Here is a 15,458-nt window from a genome sequence, read left to right as displayed (position 1 = left end):
CTCTACAGTTTTATTAAACATTGCTGTCAGATTTCTGTTTATTATCCAATTATTACTCACAGTTTTTCCTGAACTGAATACTGAATGAAGGCATAGGATGGCTTTAAAGTACTGGTCAAGAACCTAGCCTCTGAAGTCAAATTTCCTGAGTTTCAATCCTAGCCTTACGTTGCTCTATGCTCTTGCGCAAGTTATTTAACCGCTGTGAACTTCAAGCCTTCCCGCGTATCCCAGATGAGGTCTGGGACAGGCTCCCATAGCACTCTGTACTATGCAATGAAATAATTGTTTTAATCCTTTTTGTTTAGTGCCTTTCTCTTCCTACTGGATAGTTTGCTCCATGATGCCAGAAACTGCCTTTTTCTTTATGGTTTTTCTAGTTCCTGACACATCTTGCACATAGATGAATGGTAAATTTTGTTGAATGATTAAATGAGCTCTCATTTAAGAGGTAAAGAAACTGAGATGTGTATCATGTGTGACTTACCCCAATTCATACATTTTCTGAAACAGTTATAAGTAGAACTCAAGTTTCCGGTCTCCTACATAATAGTACTTTCCACTCTTTCTATTACACTATGAAAATTGAAGATCTAGAGAGGGGTTAAGCAATACCTACAAATAATTGTATTACAGAGGCAGAATACACACATACTTAAAGGGGCTAGGGAAATTGAGAGGCAAATAAAAAGTCCTTTTGCCAGGGGTTGGGTATAGAAAGGCTTAATGAAGGAGGAAACATTTGAACTGTCCCTACAGGTAGATTTTGGACAGGTCACTCTAGACATAAACAGCATTTTATGTAATTGTATGTATCATCTTAGTCTTGGTATCTTTAATCTCTTTTTTTTTCAGTAAATCTCTAAAATGTATATTTTAGCCAGCTAATGATCTTGTCTTATTTCAGTGAACAATGTGGGAATATCATATGAGTATCCGGAATACTTTTTGGATGTTCCTGACTTGGACGGTGTAAGTCGTTCTTTATAGATTATGGTCACAAAAAGAATGCACGTAGATGTGTGTGAGACAATATGGTATAACGTTCAGGCTCTGAGCACTAGAGTCCAACTAACGGCTGAGGTTCACACCCTGGTCCTTCTACTCTACCTGAGTTACCTGGGGAATGACCCAACCATACTTAGTCTCCATCCTCCTGTCTGTAGAATAGGCAGCTTTACAGAGATGTTAGAAGGATTGAATGAGAAAATATTTATCACCTCATTTGTACAGGGCCAGCTTCAATAATAGCTCCAGTTTTTTATTATCACTTTTATTATATCAAAACAGCTCTGTTTAAGTATCAGGATTCTAAACATCAATTTAAAAACCATAAATGTGTTAATATCAATATAAAGCAATATGGTTGATTCAGATAAACTAGCTCTACCAAAATGAAAACTATATCCTTGATACATGTATAATTCTTTAATAAAAACTAGAAAAGCATATCATTGAAGGAATATGTAAATTTTAAAAAATTATTGAAAATCTTAGATTCAATAATTTCTCCTTTCCATGTTAGCAGAGAGGAAACTGCATATTTATTTTAGGTTTAGTATGTCTTTTTGCTTGCACATTTCACTTGTACATATACCTTGAATTTTGTATATTAGTATGAATTGCTGCATTTGGTAGAAAAGTACTATAACACAGAGTAAAATAAAATCTGCCTCTTTGCCCCAACTCCTCTCATTTTCCAAGTTCTTTATTGTATCTGGGGAAACTTTCAATGCATCTCTGGATCACTTACATATGTATCTAATATGGTTACTTCCATGATCAAATCTATATAAAATTATCAATATTTCTTTTGCAGACCATCAAGAAACTGATAAATGTTAATGTTCTTTCTGTTTGCAAGGTAAGCATCTTCTTTATAAATATGTCATCTTCTTTTGTTTTTTTTCTATTTAAAAACACTGAATCAGTTTGTTCATTTCAGTCAGCTCTTGTTTTGATGTAAGTACATATTCCAGATGAAAGCGATCTATTTCCTCGTGTCTTCAGGAAATAGAACTAAATGCCAAACAGGTGTCTGTATAGTTTTACTTTTTAACAAGTGAACATTTATTAAATGCCTCCTCTACGCAAGCACTGTAGTAGGCCCTGGGACTATACAAACTAACTTAGGCTGAAGATAGATTGTTTTACAAAGTTTTCATCTACATGTAATTCATCACTGATAAATTGTTTCCATTCCATATCCCCTGTGGTCTACTTAAGGTGATGAGCTAAAGGTTGTGGGAAAGCATCGTATGGGGAGTGTGGGACCATAGGGTAATGAGAGTGATTTTTATTAGCCACACATGAAAACTACTCTCATTTCTAGTTGCTAGGCATTCATTATAGCCATGTCGCTCGTATATGCCAACAAAAGACACCACAGCTAATATATGATAAAAGGACAAATAGCTAGGAAGTATGAGCATCTGAACACCATTCCCCCCCCCCTTTTTTTTTTTTGGTCACACTGTGCGACACGCAGGATCTTAGTTCCCTGACCGGGGATCAAACCCCTGCAGTGGAAGTATGGAGTCCTAACCACTGGATTGCCAGGGAATTCCCATTTCCCCGTTCTATTTTAACAGTAACTACAATGAGATATCACACCTTGATTATACATACCAGACCAGAAGAAAATATTGCCTGAGGCAGAATTTCCATACGTAATGTTGGGTAGTTTAAATTTGAACATAGTGTTGGAAAAGCCTAATTATTTTCATTAACTCTTATATACTAATTTAAGAAAACCAAAAAAACATTTAGCTCAAAAGTATTAGAAGTGACCAGATAAATATAAATAAGAACGTAATTATTAATTTTTACTCAATGGCGTAGTCTTGATCCTTTTTTCTATTGTGATATTTAAAAGAAAAGCTCTCCTTGGGTCTTCATTTCCTGAGAAATCATAACCCTTACATGGTTGATTTCAAGTTAAAGGACCCTAAAATCTTAACCCTTGGTCAGCTTTTCATATATGGCCGTGCTTCTCCCTGTGTAACATATATGTTGCTTTTAAAGTATGTAGTTAATTCAGTCTTTATAATTTCAGTCTTTAGCAATATGGTTGATTCAGGTAAACCAGCTCTACCAAAAAGAAAGCTACATTGTTGATGCATGCACACTGTGTAACATTTGGTAGCTTGCTACCTAAAGGCACCTCTAATGAATCATATTGTAATATGACAAATAATTTTATAAAACAAATAATCGCTGTATCTCTTCGTTGTTGTTATTAACCAAGATTTTTTCTCAAGTAGTTTGTGAGGCAAACTATCAATACAAACAGGTGCATCTGTGATTAGCTTTGGATCAAGTCCCACATGCAGAAAATTAATGCTTTTAAAATGTGGTTAAGAGGACTTCCCTGGTGGCACAGTGGTTAAGAATCTGCCTGCCAATGCAGGGAACACAGGTTCGAGCCCTGGTCCGGGAAGATCCCACATGCCGCGGAGCAACTAAGCCCGTGTGCCACAACTACTGAGCCTGCACTCTAGAGCCCGCGAGCCACAACTACTGAGCCCGCGTGCCACAACTACTAAAGGCCGCATGCCTAGAGCCCATGCTCTGCAACAAGAGAAGCCACCGAAATGAGAAGCCCGCTCGCCGCAACTAGAGAAAGCCTGCGTCCAGCAACAAAAACCCAGTGCACCCAAAAAATAAATTAAAAAAAACAAAGCAAAACAAACAAAAAATGTGGTTAATGTGCATGTATCTGTATAGTTTTAAAGGTATTTCCCTTGGCATACTATGTAAATGTAATCGTTCTTCAATAATCTGTATGAGATTTCAAGTTAATTAAATAACTCCATCATTTACTAGTTATATGGCCTTGAGTGAATTACTTACCCTCTGTGCTTCAGTTTTTCATCTATAAATTAAGGATGATAATTCTCTTTACCTCACAGAGTTGTTTTGGGAATTAAACAAGGTAATATGTGTAAACCTCTTTAGAATAGTGCCCAGATCATACTAAAGCCTCTAAACAATGTTTCTATTACTTTGTTAAACTCAGAGGTGATAAAGATTTTTAGTAAACATGTGCAACTGTTACTTTTTTAGCAAGCAAATTATTATTTTTTTTTTTTTGGCTGCATCGGGTCTTCGTTTTGGCATGTGGGATCTTTTTGTAGCGGCGCGCGGGCTCTTTGTTGCAGCACGCAGGCTTCTCTCTAGCTGTGGCTCACAGGTTCCAGAGCGCACGGGTTCTGTAGTTTGCAGCCTGCCAGCTCTCTCGTTGTGGCACTCAGGCTTAGTTGCCCCGCGGCACGTGGGATCTTAGTTCCCAGACCAGAGATCGAACACACATCCGCTGCATTGGAAGGCAGATTCTTTACCACTGGACCACCAGAGAAGTCCCATAGCAAGCAAATTTTTTGATCAAAATTAATATCACTTCTAGTCTATAGTTTGTTTTATGGTTTTGCCTTTTGAAATGACTGATTTGTACTATTGTTTTGATAATCTTTTCTAATACATTTGACCAAATGCTTAAAAATAATGAGAGTTAGAAAATAATGAGTGTTTTATTATGTACATGTGTTTCATAATATATTGTAATGAGTTAATCATGAAAAATATTTTCCAGTGTTTAAATCGTATTTTATAGAATTGTGGGGTTTTAAAAAATATCTTTATTGGAGTATAATTGCTTTACAATGTTGTGTTAGTTTCTGCTGTACAACAAAGTGAATCAGCTGTATGTATACCTATATCCCCATATCCCCTCCCTCTTGAGCCTCCCTCCCACCCTCCCTATGCCACCCCTCTAGGTGGTCACAAAGCACTGAGCTGATCTCCCTGTGCCATGCAGCTGCTTCCCACTAGCTATTTTACATTTAGTTGTGTATATATGTCAGTGCTGCTCTGTCACTTTGTCCCAGCTTCCCCTTCCCCTGCTGTGTCCTCAAGTCCGTTCTCTACATCTGTGTCTTTATTCCTGGCCTGCCACTAGGTTCATCAGTACCATTTTTTTAGATTCCATATATGTGCGTTAGCATCCAGTATTTGTTTTTCTCTTTCTGAACTTACTTCACTGTGTATGTCAGACTCTAGGTCCATCCTATAGCATTGTTAATGCTAGCTCCAAATTAGTCTCCTGATAATTTTAATTCCTCTATCAGATAAACTATGCAAAGTTTTTACTCTAGATACATTAGTATCTTCACCTGAGACCTCCTGCTTGTCAGTACTACTGTGTTTGTGTACCCTTACACTCTAAAACCCTGGCTTCCTCTGTCTCCCAAAACATGCATTTTGGGCTGGCAGTCTACAGAATAGTAGTGATAAAAGGCCAAGGTCCTGACCTTGATCTGTGAGAACCAGTCAGCTTGCTGTGCTCTGCAGTCACACACCGGATCCTTCAAGCAGCATCTGAGCACAGATCAGCGTGTGCTGGTGGTGGTCACCTCATGGCCCTGCTTAAAGATGAGTAGTACAGTGGCGGGAGATGTGGATGAAGCACCACCAGTCCCACAGCACTGGAGAGGATCTTTCAGTTTTCTTTAAAGTAACGATGAAATAATAATGATGCACCAGTCCTAGTATCTTGACAAATTATAAAATGCTTCTCCCACCTCTTTATTCTTCCTCTTCCACTTTCTTTTTTCCCCATGGGCATGGATACTTTTTCCCATGAAATGAGTCAGAGACAAATGCCAACTTATTAAACATCATGCCCTATCATATTGTGAGCCATACTGATGGGAAGTATCACCAACAGAAGGGCTGGATATATGCTTAAAATTTTTATACGTGAACCTCTTTTTGCAAGTCATATCCCATTTACAAAGCACTAAGGGAGTTTGCTATTTAAAACACTTTTTCGTTAAGCCAAATAATCATGCTTTAATTTATCTTTCATGTAAATATGCATTTTCCTGTCCCTTTGTTATAGGTACTTTTAGTGGAAAAACAGTTCAGAATTCTTGATTTATTCATCATGGAATTAGTAACATCTGGAGGACAGCCAATTAGTCTTCACTGTACTATAGGCAGGATCCGGGTCTTTACCATCTCTGTAACACAGTGGACTAGTGATCGTTTAGGTGTGGATATGGTTTGATCAAACAGCAGGAGGTGAGTGGTGTGCAGTGGCCAGAAAAGTAAATTAGGACATGATTGTGCAGGTCCTTGAGTGCTGTGCTCAAGAGGGCAGAGAGCCTTAAAGTAGAAACGAGGTGTGATCTGGTGTACATTTTAGAAAGACAGTTCTAGTGGCAGCGTGGCCTGACAATGTGTATTTTATGGTGTGTGTGTTGATCTTGTACTGAGAAGGGGCATTCACCTTGATGGAGTTCTGTGTCTATCACTCCCAGGTTTAGTGTTCTTTCGTGCTGCTGTGATTTGCCCTATAGTATATTTTGATGAATTGTGCCTGTTGTCCTTTAGTTGACTGTGTTATGTTGCAGGGCCAGGGCTACATTTTCAGTATCAGTGGCTGTTTGGAGCCCTGGGGTAACTTAAAAGAAGATGAAAATTAGTCTGGCTCTAGAATCTTACAAGGTTTTCTGGTGGCTGGATATGTGGGGAACCAGGGCATGGATGTCTGCAGCCTAATGCCTTAATAAATGTATCAAAAAAGGCTTATATGAGAAAGAGAACAACCTCTTCTCACCATCAATATTGGTCCAAGTTTTTTCTCCTCACCAAACCACATGATAGGGGCTGACCATCTGAGAAGTGTGCCAGGAAAGATTGGAAAAGTCAGCTTGCCCTTGTGACCTTGGGTTTGTGCCCCTAATTTGGAGATATTTCCTGGGTAGGGCCCAGCATCCGGTTGGAAGCCTGTGCTGCCTCATGAGTACTGAATGACCTGGCTTGACCCTCCTTCAGGTCCCGGATTAGTGCTTGGTCCATGTGTTCCCATCCTGTATCAATAGGTCAGATGATAAAAATCGTATCAGTCCCCCATTCCAATAGAGGAATAACAGAAGTGAAATATCCTGACCGAGGGAATTACAGGTCATCAGCAGATGAAGTGGCGATGAGTGGTCCCCAGAATATTGAGGAAGAAATATTAACAAGAAGAGTTGTGACTGTAGACCCCTGATGTTCAATTAAAGAGTCCAGATTAGCTCTCCCAGGCCTTTGTCTCCCCAGTTCCATCTGATTATTTCACTTTTCATCTTATCCAATAATTTAGGATTATTCCTTTCTTCTCTCTCAGTGACTGCTTAACTGGGCTTTCCCTTTACCAGGTTAGTTGAGGTAACCCAAGGGGTATTTAGAAGCCTTGTTGCTTGCTTTACAGTTTTGCTCTCAATACCTTCAGGGTTACATTTAGTCTTGTTCTTATTCCCTGCAGAGCAGGAACGTGCCAAGGTGAGGAGAGCAGTGGTGTGGAAATTCTGCATAGGTGACTGATATGGCAGGTAGATCAGCCTTCAACTGGAAGAAAGGTCCTCCTAGCCAGGGCTTTTTTCCTTGTGATTTCAGATGTTCTGTGACTAAAATCTAAGGTAAGGCTTACTTCGCCTCAGGAACAATGACCTTCAGACCAGAAGTGATGGAGTTTAGAGATAATTTTTTTTAATTAATTAATTTATTTATTTATTTTTGGCTGTGTCGGGTCTTCGTTTCTGTGCGAGGGCTTTCTCTAGTTGCAGCAAGCGGGGGCCACTCTTCTTCGCGGTGCGCGGGCCTCTTACTGTCGCGGGCTCTCTTGTTACGGAGCACAAGCTCCAGACGCGCAGGCTCAGTAGTTGTGGCTCACGGGCCTAGTTGCTCCGCGGCACGTGGGACCCTCCCATACCAGGGCTCGAACCCGTGTCCCCTGCATTGGCAGGCAGACTCTGAACCACTGCACCACCAGGGAAGCCCGGAGTTTAGAGATAATTAACCCTCCAGTTATTGAGCTACACGCTTCTACAGTAGTTTCAGTTTTATGCCTGGAAGGGGTTTCCATCTCAGAATATGGAGAGTTTGCAAATGAAATTGTCATATTGCTATTGGTTATTATTAGAGAAATCATGGAAAATGGGGAACGTGCCACAACTCCAGAGACAGGTATATAGAAGTCCACTTTCAAACAGGTAGCACACTGAGCACCAATCCAAAGACAAGTTCTGAAGCAGATCTTCTTTGCATTGTTTGTTTCTGTTTTGAGATCACTTGTTTTAACATCTGCCACATTCGGTGTTGCCTTCCTTCTCTAGGCCTGACTTTCTTTGATTCCTTTAATGACAGACAGTTTGAGGACCTCAAGGCCCCTTAGACTCTACACTCCTTTTCAAATGAACATGGCCCAAACCATATTACCTGCACTTCCCACAGTTTACCTAAGTCTTCTGAAGGTACTGGGCCCTGAAGCTGCAACTGGGCTTGGTGAATACGGCGTACGATAGGGAGTGGCCCTTCCTACACATGGATCCCTTAGGAGATTTCCAGACCATCATTCTGACAAATAGAGGGGATGTCCCAACCTTCTTTATTACCTTTCTTAGAACAGAGAAGGAGGTGGGTGGAGGTGTGACCCAAGGAAAAATTTATTAACGATTTCCACTTACAGTGAAGTACCACTGAGTTTTGTTTGTTTTAGTTGGGAATGGGGAGGAGGAGTATTAAGCAGGGGATCAGAATTTAGTTCTTCCTTCATCAGATAATTAGCCAAAGTGGAAACTTGAAACCACATCTTATTAGGAGTGGTTGAAAGAACTAGAGATGTTTAGCATGGAGAAGGGACGCGTGACGTCACACGCAGGCACATGCGTGCACGCACACATCTAATCAAGGCTAGTTAGTTCAGCCTCCTAAGTATTTTGCAGATCAACTCACTTTTTATTCCCAGTGATAAAAGGTGAGTTCCCTTCTGATTCTAGGCCAGAGGTTGCAAATCAGTTGTCTGTGGGCTGGATTTGCCTACCAACATATTTTGATTGGCTCCAGCTCTGTTTTCATATTGGGACATTTCACACCCAAATTTCTAGCTTCTCTTGGGAAAAATCTAAGACTAGGGTAACATAGACCTGAACTGCTGCATGGCAACAAGTGATTAGAGCTGAGTAACAGCTGAGCATGCTGAGTAATTAGGCCTGCACTCTCCAGGTTACCACAGTCCCCACTAGTCTGACTTATGCACTCATTTATGTTACCTACCTGGACCTTTTAGACATTGGAGTTCCTGTTCCCCTGTTCAGTAACTCCAAGTATTCAGTCTACTCAAACTGAATCATTGCTTGCTTGGTTGAGTTGAAGAATTTGAATGGCTTTGACTAGATCAATCTCTTCCATCCCTATGATTATCTGAAATCAAATCACTTGGAGTATGAGGCCCTTTGCATGCTTTTGAAAAGTCATTTTTTTCTCATAATACCACTATGTATTCATTGTACGTCACTTAGCCATAATGCTATGCCCTGCCCATGGGATAGACAATAATAATAAATGTTTGGATGGGTGGACAGATGGATGAAAAAACACAGAAGCGCTTGTTTACTTTTTCTTACATGGATTTGCCACTGGCATGTGACCAGTAGGGGGAGCCCTGTATTAATTTGGAAATCCATCAGAAGAATCTCTGTTCAGCAGTCTAGTTGTATTTAATTTAGGGATTATGCTAAGAATTTATCCCCCCGACTCTGCCCCAAGAATTCAAGTTAACAACAGTAGGAAATTTATAAACTGCAGGAAGGAGAGTATGACCCTCACCATTGCCCCCACCCAGGGCTTTTCAGAACGAAGACATTCCAAGTTAATATCTAGAGTCTTTTAATCCACTTGAAAGCAGCTATCATTAAGCTCTTAAAAATTTCCAAATTTGGGGTCACATTTAGCCCTTAGAGTCTCAGAGGAATGGGCTGCTTCAGGCACAACCACAAAATGATGGGTTTGCCAAACTACATGACAAGCACTCTTTCCATAATTTTCATCTTAAAAAATGAGGGAGTAGTTGGAGATTGGTTTTAAGGTCCTTTCCAGCTCCAAGTAAAGTTAGTTTATAGGAGAAATGCCTTATAAATGGGTGAAAATGTAAAAATCTCTTTGAGAACTTTAGGAATTATTTTCTCCTACCTAAATCTGTCACTTTTGGAGAAGTCAGCTTATTTGGGGAAAACATAAGTAATAGAAACTCTTAGCATATTATAAAATGCTAAACTTAGAAAAACAGTATGTGATGGCATGTTTGTTCTTTTTGTTTAGAGTTTATAAATTATGGCTTTAGTTTCATTATAATTAATTGGCATTCAGTTCTCTGTTCTGGAAAGTTCTTTTTCTTTTGTTAATTATTTTAACAAAATCAAACCACAATTTATTATAAAAGGAAAAGTTTTTTATGGTGTGGGGCTGAATTTCAGGTTAAGTAATATGGGGTGAGGGGATATGACAAGGATGGCTCATAACTTCCACAAAGACTTAAACATTAATAGAGAAGAAAACCAAACAATGCTCAGAGATCTCAAAGCACTCTAAAAACTTTATCTCATTAAGCTTTTCACCCCCTGTGCAGTAAGTATTCTGTTAGCCATACAGGTGAGATTCTAAGAATTTCAATTAAGTTGTATTCTTGGTACCACAGAGCTCAAATTATACAGTTTGTCAAAGGAAATGTGTGCTGTCATTCTAGTGTGACTTCAGTGGAGTTACCACCTCATTTCTCCAAAACAGGCATAGTGTAACATCGTTGTTACTTTACGTAATTCTTTTCGCTATTATACTGTGATTTTAAAATTACTGCTAATGATTCCAGTTGAAAATTTGCTTAAGGCATTTGCATCTGTTTCCTTCTAATTTGTGTGGGTTCATTTTTCAGTTGCTTGAATTCAGATCCTGTTTACTCCAAGCAGGTTTCTCTGGGGTAGAGGGCAGGGCAGAAGTGGACAAAATGGCTATTTGTGGTGTCCTAATTATTTGTACTAATAGCCTGGATTCCTGGGGCTTTGCCCAGATTCTACAGCAAGTTGTTGCACTTCCTATTTATATGTAATGGTGATACAGGTGTCAATATTTGTTTTCTTATTTTACTAAAGTATCTTGAATTTTAATCTTTTCACTTGGGTTTTTAGTTATCTTTTTGAGCACTATACAGTAGTGTTTTCTCCATACTGTTTTCTCCAAAATATGACCAAACATCACAGGTTACATGATATTAAAAAAAAAAATGTATTCCTCATAAAATTTTACTTTTTTTGTAATAATTATCAAAGTTTAGATTATACTTACATTGTTTTGGTCAATTGTACACCTATAATGTTTGAAAAAATAAATCTTAAATAAAATTAATCTTAAAAATAATTTGCTTGTAAAAAGAAATTATTTGCTTGTGAAATAATTGCATAATTTGCTTGTGTTGTCAGTTTTCATACCAAACTAAAAAGTGGGAAACTCGGATTGGCTTTTGAGTATAAAATAAGGTTCCTTCTACAAACTCTTGATTACTGATGCCAAAGAAATGAAAAGAAAAAAAGTTTATTCATGTTAATTTCTTTTAGAAATGACACTGATTGTGGGTGCTCTTCTAATTACAAAAGCAATGCAAGCAGTTGCCAAAAATATGATAAATATTCCAGAATACACGATGGATACATTTTAGTATAATGTCTTCAAGGATTTTCTAGGCCAGCCAATGCACTTTAAAAAAACTTTTATTTTTTTTTTTTTATACAGCAGGTTCTTATTAGTTATCCATTTTATACATATTAGTGTATATAGGTCAATTCCAATCTCCCAATTCATCAAGCCAGTGCATTTTTGAGTCAGGTTATCTCAACTGAATGATCTAATAATACTGATTTTGATTTTGTATGAAGTAAATCAGCCTCTTATTTATTACCCAGCCAGGATATACGTAGTTGTGGCAATAAATACCAGTAGATATTTCACTCTTGAGTAGAATATGTGGTGTCCCTAAGAGGAATTGTAAATTGAGCTATTGTTGGTGAAGACTCATTTATCTTTGTATATGTGTATACTCTATGGCCAGCTTGCATACAAAGTGATGTGATATCTTGGTATGAGATAACATATAGTGACCTTTCTCCCTTTGATTTTAGACATCTAGGACTTTTTTGTGGTAAGGATTGTTGAAACCATCACTAAAAAGTATATATAGAGAGGAAACATTTGTTTTTTTTTCTTCTGCAAGAATTTAAAGCTCCCATTGTTGTAGAGGTACTATTACAGGACTTTTATCTACTTTTTAAGAAAGAAATAAATTTAAATTGTTTGCTGTATACTTTTGGAAACAGCCTCAACATAGAAGAAAACAAGTAAAGAAGTCATGTTTACTACTAGTTTTCTAATATTCTCAACCACTGAACTTACAAGTTATGGTAACCTTATTTTAGCGGTATCTTAAGAGGAACAAACATTTTCCTAGTACAGCAAGTATCACCTGCAGGTGGCCTAAAATAAGCATATTGAGTTAACTCCAGAAACAGCCTATAGGCTGTGAGGTGGAGTTCAGATAGATAGTGAGATTTCACAGAAACACTTGGTGTGTTGTATAAATAACCAGATATCAAGATACCAATTGATGCATATAAAGTAAAATGAGAATACTAATAGCTTAATTTAAATATCCTTTGTAAAACTTGATGTTAAAGAGAATTTAGGGGCTTCCCTGGTGGCGCAGTGGTTGAGAGTCCGCTTGCCGATGCAGGGGACACGGGTTCGTGCCCCGGTTCGGGAAGATCCCACATGCCACAGAGCGGCTGGGCCTGTGAGCCATGGCCGCTGAGCCTGCACGTCCGGAGCCTGTGCTCCGCAAGGGGAGAGGCCACAACAGTGAGAGGCCCACGTACCGCAAAAAAAAAAAAAAAAGAATTAATTTAATTCGATGTTAACGTAGTGAACCCTCTCTACTTAAACACAGAATACTGAGTTACTTGTATACACATAGCCAGATAAAGAAGGCTTGAAATTGAATTTATTATGACGTGTGTTCTGAGTAGAAGGAAAGATAATTTAAGTATAAATAAAGGCATTAATCAATTTTATAAAAGCCGGCAGATTTCAGGTTAACTCTTCTTAGACTTTTCAGTGTTGTTATATTTGATAGATCCGAGAAGATGGTCTATTTTATGGCAAGGAGAAATTATGTAGAGTCAGAATTTAAGAGGAGAAACCAATGAACAGTGCAAAAGAATATAGCTTTTTCATGAGTGGATTTCTGTTTTTGCTGATGAATCATTTGGTCATTGAGCATTCCAACAAGTATTTCTGGCCCTTTAATAGCCAGGTACTGAAAACACTGCTTCTTCCTTTGGGATAAGTTCTTAAAACTTCTTGAGTTTTAATTCACCTGTATAAAGAATATATTTTAGTGCTCGCTTCAGCAGCACATATACTAGAATTGGAGTGATACAGAGAAGATCAGCATGGCCCTGTACAAGGATGACATGCAGATTTGTGAGGTGTTCCATATATATATATTTTTTTTTTTTTTTTGCGGTATCATGTTGTATACCTTAAACTAATAAAAAGTTGTATGTCAAGTTATATCTCAGTGAGATGGGGAGAAAAAAGACTATATTTTGAAGTTGTCCACACATTGATGACCATCAAGGCTGATTTATTGTTTAGCATGCTGTTGATATAATTTTGTAAGTCAGATTATATCTTATGGGGTTTTATTTCGTCTCTGATCATTTCCTGTATAATCTTTGCCATTCAGAAAGGAGACATTTAATATATGACATGCACAGTGTAAGGAAAAAATAGCTCCCAATGTGTGCATTTGTATTCCCTTAATATCCCAGCTTAAGGTGATATTTCTTATTGGACTGTATGTATGTGTACATAATATGTAATGTGTAAATGTATATCTTGGGGAAAAACCTGAGTTGAACTTTAAAACTCTGCACGACTGCTTATTAAATATTCAAATGGTACTGAGATCCCTGGTCAGAATAAAGGAGTCCATCAGCAGATCTTGTAGACTTTCCTGGTAGTTCTCCAGATTGATCAGTGTCTACAAATCCCATCCCTTCTCTCCTTTTGTGTAGGAAAGCTGAACAGTTAGTGGCTACCCCTGTCAACTCTACTTATCTACTTTGCACTTAACAAGTCTCATTTCCTTACTGCAAATGCGCTTGTGCATGCGCACACGCATACACACGCACAAGCACACATACACACACACACACACACACACGCCTACCCCTAGGTGAGAACATTTTTATTATCAGTCTTCTCCTTCCTCATCCTGTTTCTAGTGATCTCCGGACTTCGGGGAACTGCATAATAGCTTCTTTTCACAAAATGCTTGGGGACCTCTTTATAATACATTAGCTAAGCATTATGGTCCCCTGATGAAATGTACTAAATAAAAAAATGTTTTCAGATATGGCTAAGAATGCATATAATCTATCCTTACAAAGGAAATCCTCCACAACTGTTACCATGCCTGATGTACATCTGCTTGTAATACTAGCATGGGAAGCTGTCTGTGACGTAGTATGATATGCACATTGCATGACGTATATAATAGGATGCACATATTTTTACTTCTTTGTATATTTCATCCATTCAACAAAAACATTTTTATATGCGTTAATTCTATAGCATATTGTAATTTCCTGCAGCTGTTTGCATTCTATTCCCTTGATTAGAATTTTTTTTCTGCCTATTGAACTCTTATTTATTCTTTCAGAACTTAACTGAACCGTAATCTGTGAAGCTCTACCTGTTTCCCCAGTCGTAACTAGTCCCTCTCCTAAGTGTTGGTGCCCTCTGTCCTTACTCCTATTGTCCCACTCATAGCATTGTCATGTAATGATTTATTTATATAAATATCTGTTCTCCTGCTCAGTCGTGAGCTCCCATCACCCAACCCTGATTCAAGTAACTAACATGTCTTCTACTGAATGGAAGAATGCCTGTTTATTACTTCGCATTGCTCCAGGCCATGAGTTGATATGCATAGAGCAGTTTGAGAGCTCTTTTATTTCCTGTGTCTGATAAAGTAACATCAAATGTATTTTGTGATTCCAGTTCTTTAATTCTTATCCATATGCTTATTGAGATTTTTTAAAAAAACTTTATCGAGGGATAGTTTATATACTCTAAAATTCATCCATTTTAAGTGTACAGTTGAATGGTTTTTAGTAAATTTACACAATCTTGCAATCATCATGGCACTCTAATTTTAGAACAATTCTTTTACCCTAAGAAGCTCCCAGTTGAGGCACTTCAAAATATTGCTGGAACCGTCCAGAAATTTCTGTGTGGTGAGTTGAATTGGATGACCTCAAAATGTGTCACTGTTTTTGGCTCTAAACTGTGTTGGGCACAACATACTTAAGGGAGGCCTAGATACTTAGTGGTGCTGTGTCCTGAAAGAAGAGTGCACGCTGGCAATAAGGGACATAATTTCCTTTCAGGGGCTTACTCCGTGGTGCACTCTGTGCTAGGTCCGTTATGTACATCACCTTATATGAAATTCAGAATATAATAAGCTGTGATGTAGATGCCTTCTTCATTTAATACAAAAGGACTGCAGAGGAGGATAAGAAACA

General features: G+C 38.2%; 1 protein-coding gene and 1 non-coding gene across 6 annotated transcripts in view; both read left to right on the top strand.

Annotated features, from left to right (window-relative positions):
* The window catches only part of HSD17B12 (hydroxysteroid 17-beta dehydrogenase 12), a 179,620-nt gene that overhangs the window by 120,534 nt on the left and 43,628 nt on the right, over positions 1-15,458 (top strand). For all 5 annotated transcript variants that reach the window (XM_060159370.1, XM_060159367.1, XM_060159366.1 and 2 more), the window contains 2 exons: positions 908-972; positions 1,820-1,864. In XM_060159370.1, coding sequence (XP_060015353.1) covers positions 908-972; positions 1,820-1,864 — 110 coding nt within the window. The remainder of the gene's footprint in view (positions 1-907; positions 973-1,819; positions 1,865-15,458) is intronic.
* On the top strand, positions 13,265-13,370 carry LOC132526647 (U6 spliceosomal RNA). Its single transcript, XR_009542638.1, has one exon. It is a non-coding gene; the product is annotated as a U6 spliceosomal RNA (small nuclear RNA).

Source organism: Lagenorhynchus albirostris, chromosome 9, assembly GCF_949774975.1.
Source record: "Lagenorhynchus albirostris chromosome 9, mLagAlb1.1, whole genome shotgun sequence".
In the NCBI taxonomy this organism is placed as follows: Eukaryota; Metazoa; Chordata; class Mammalia; order Artiodactyla; family Delphinidae; genus Lagenorhynchus; species Lagenorhynchus albirostris.
Note: the sequence above shows the minus strand (reverse complement) of the source record. Positions and strands in the feature narration are given on the sequence as shown.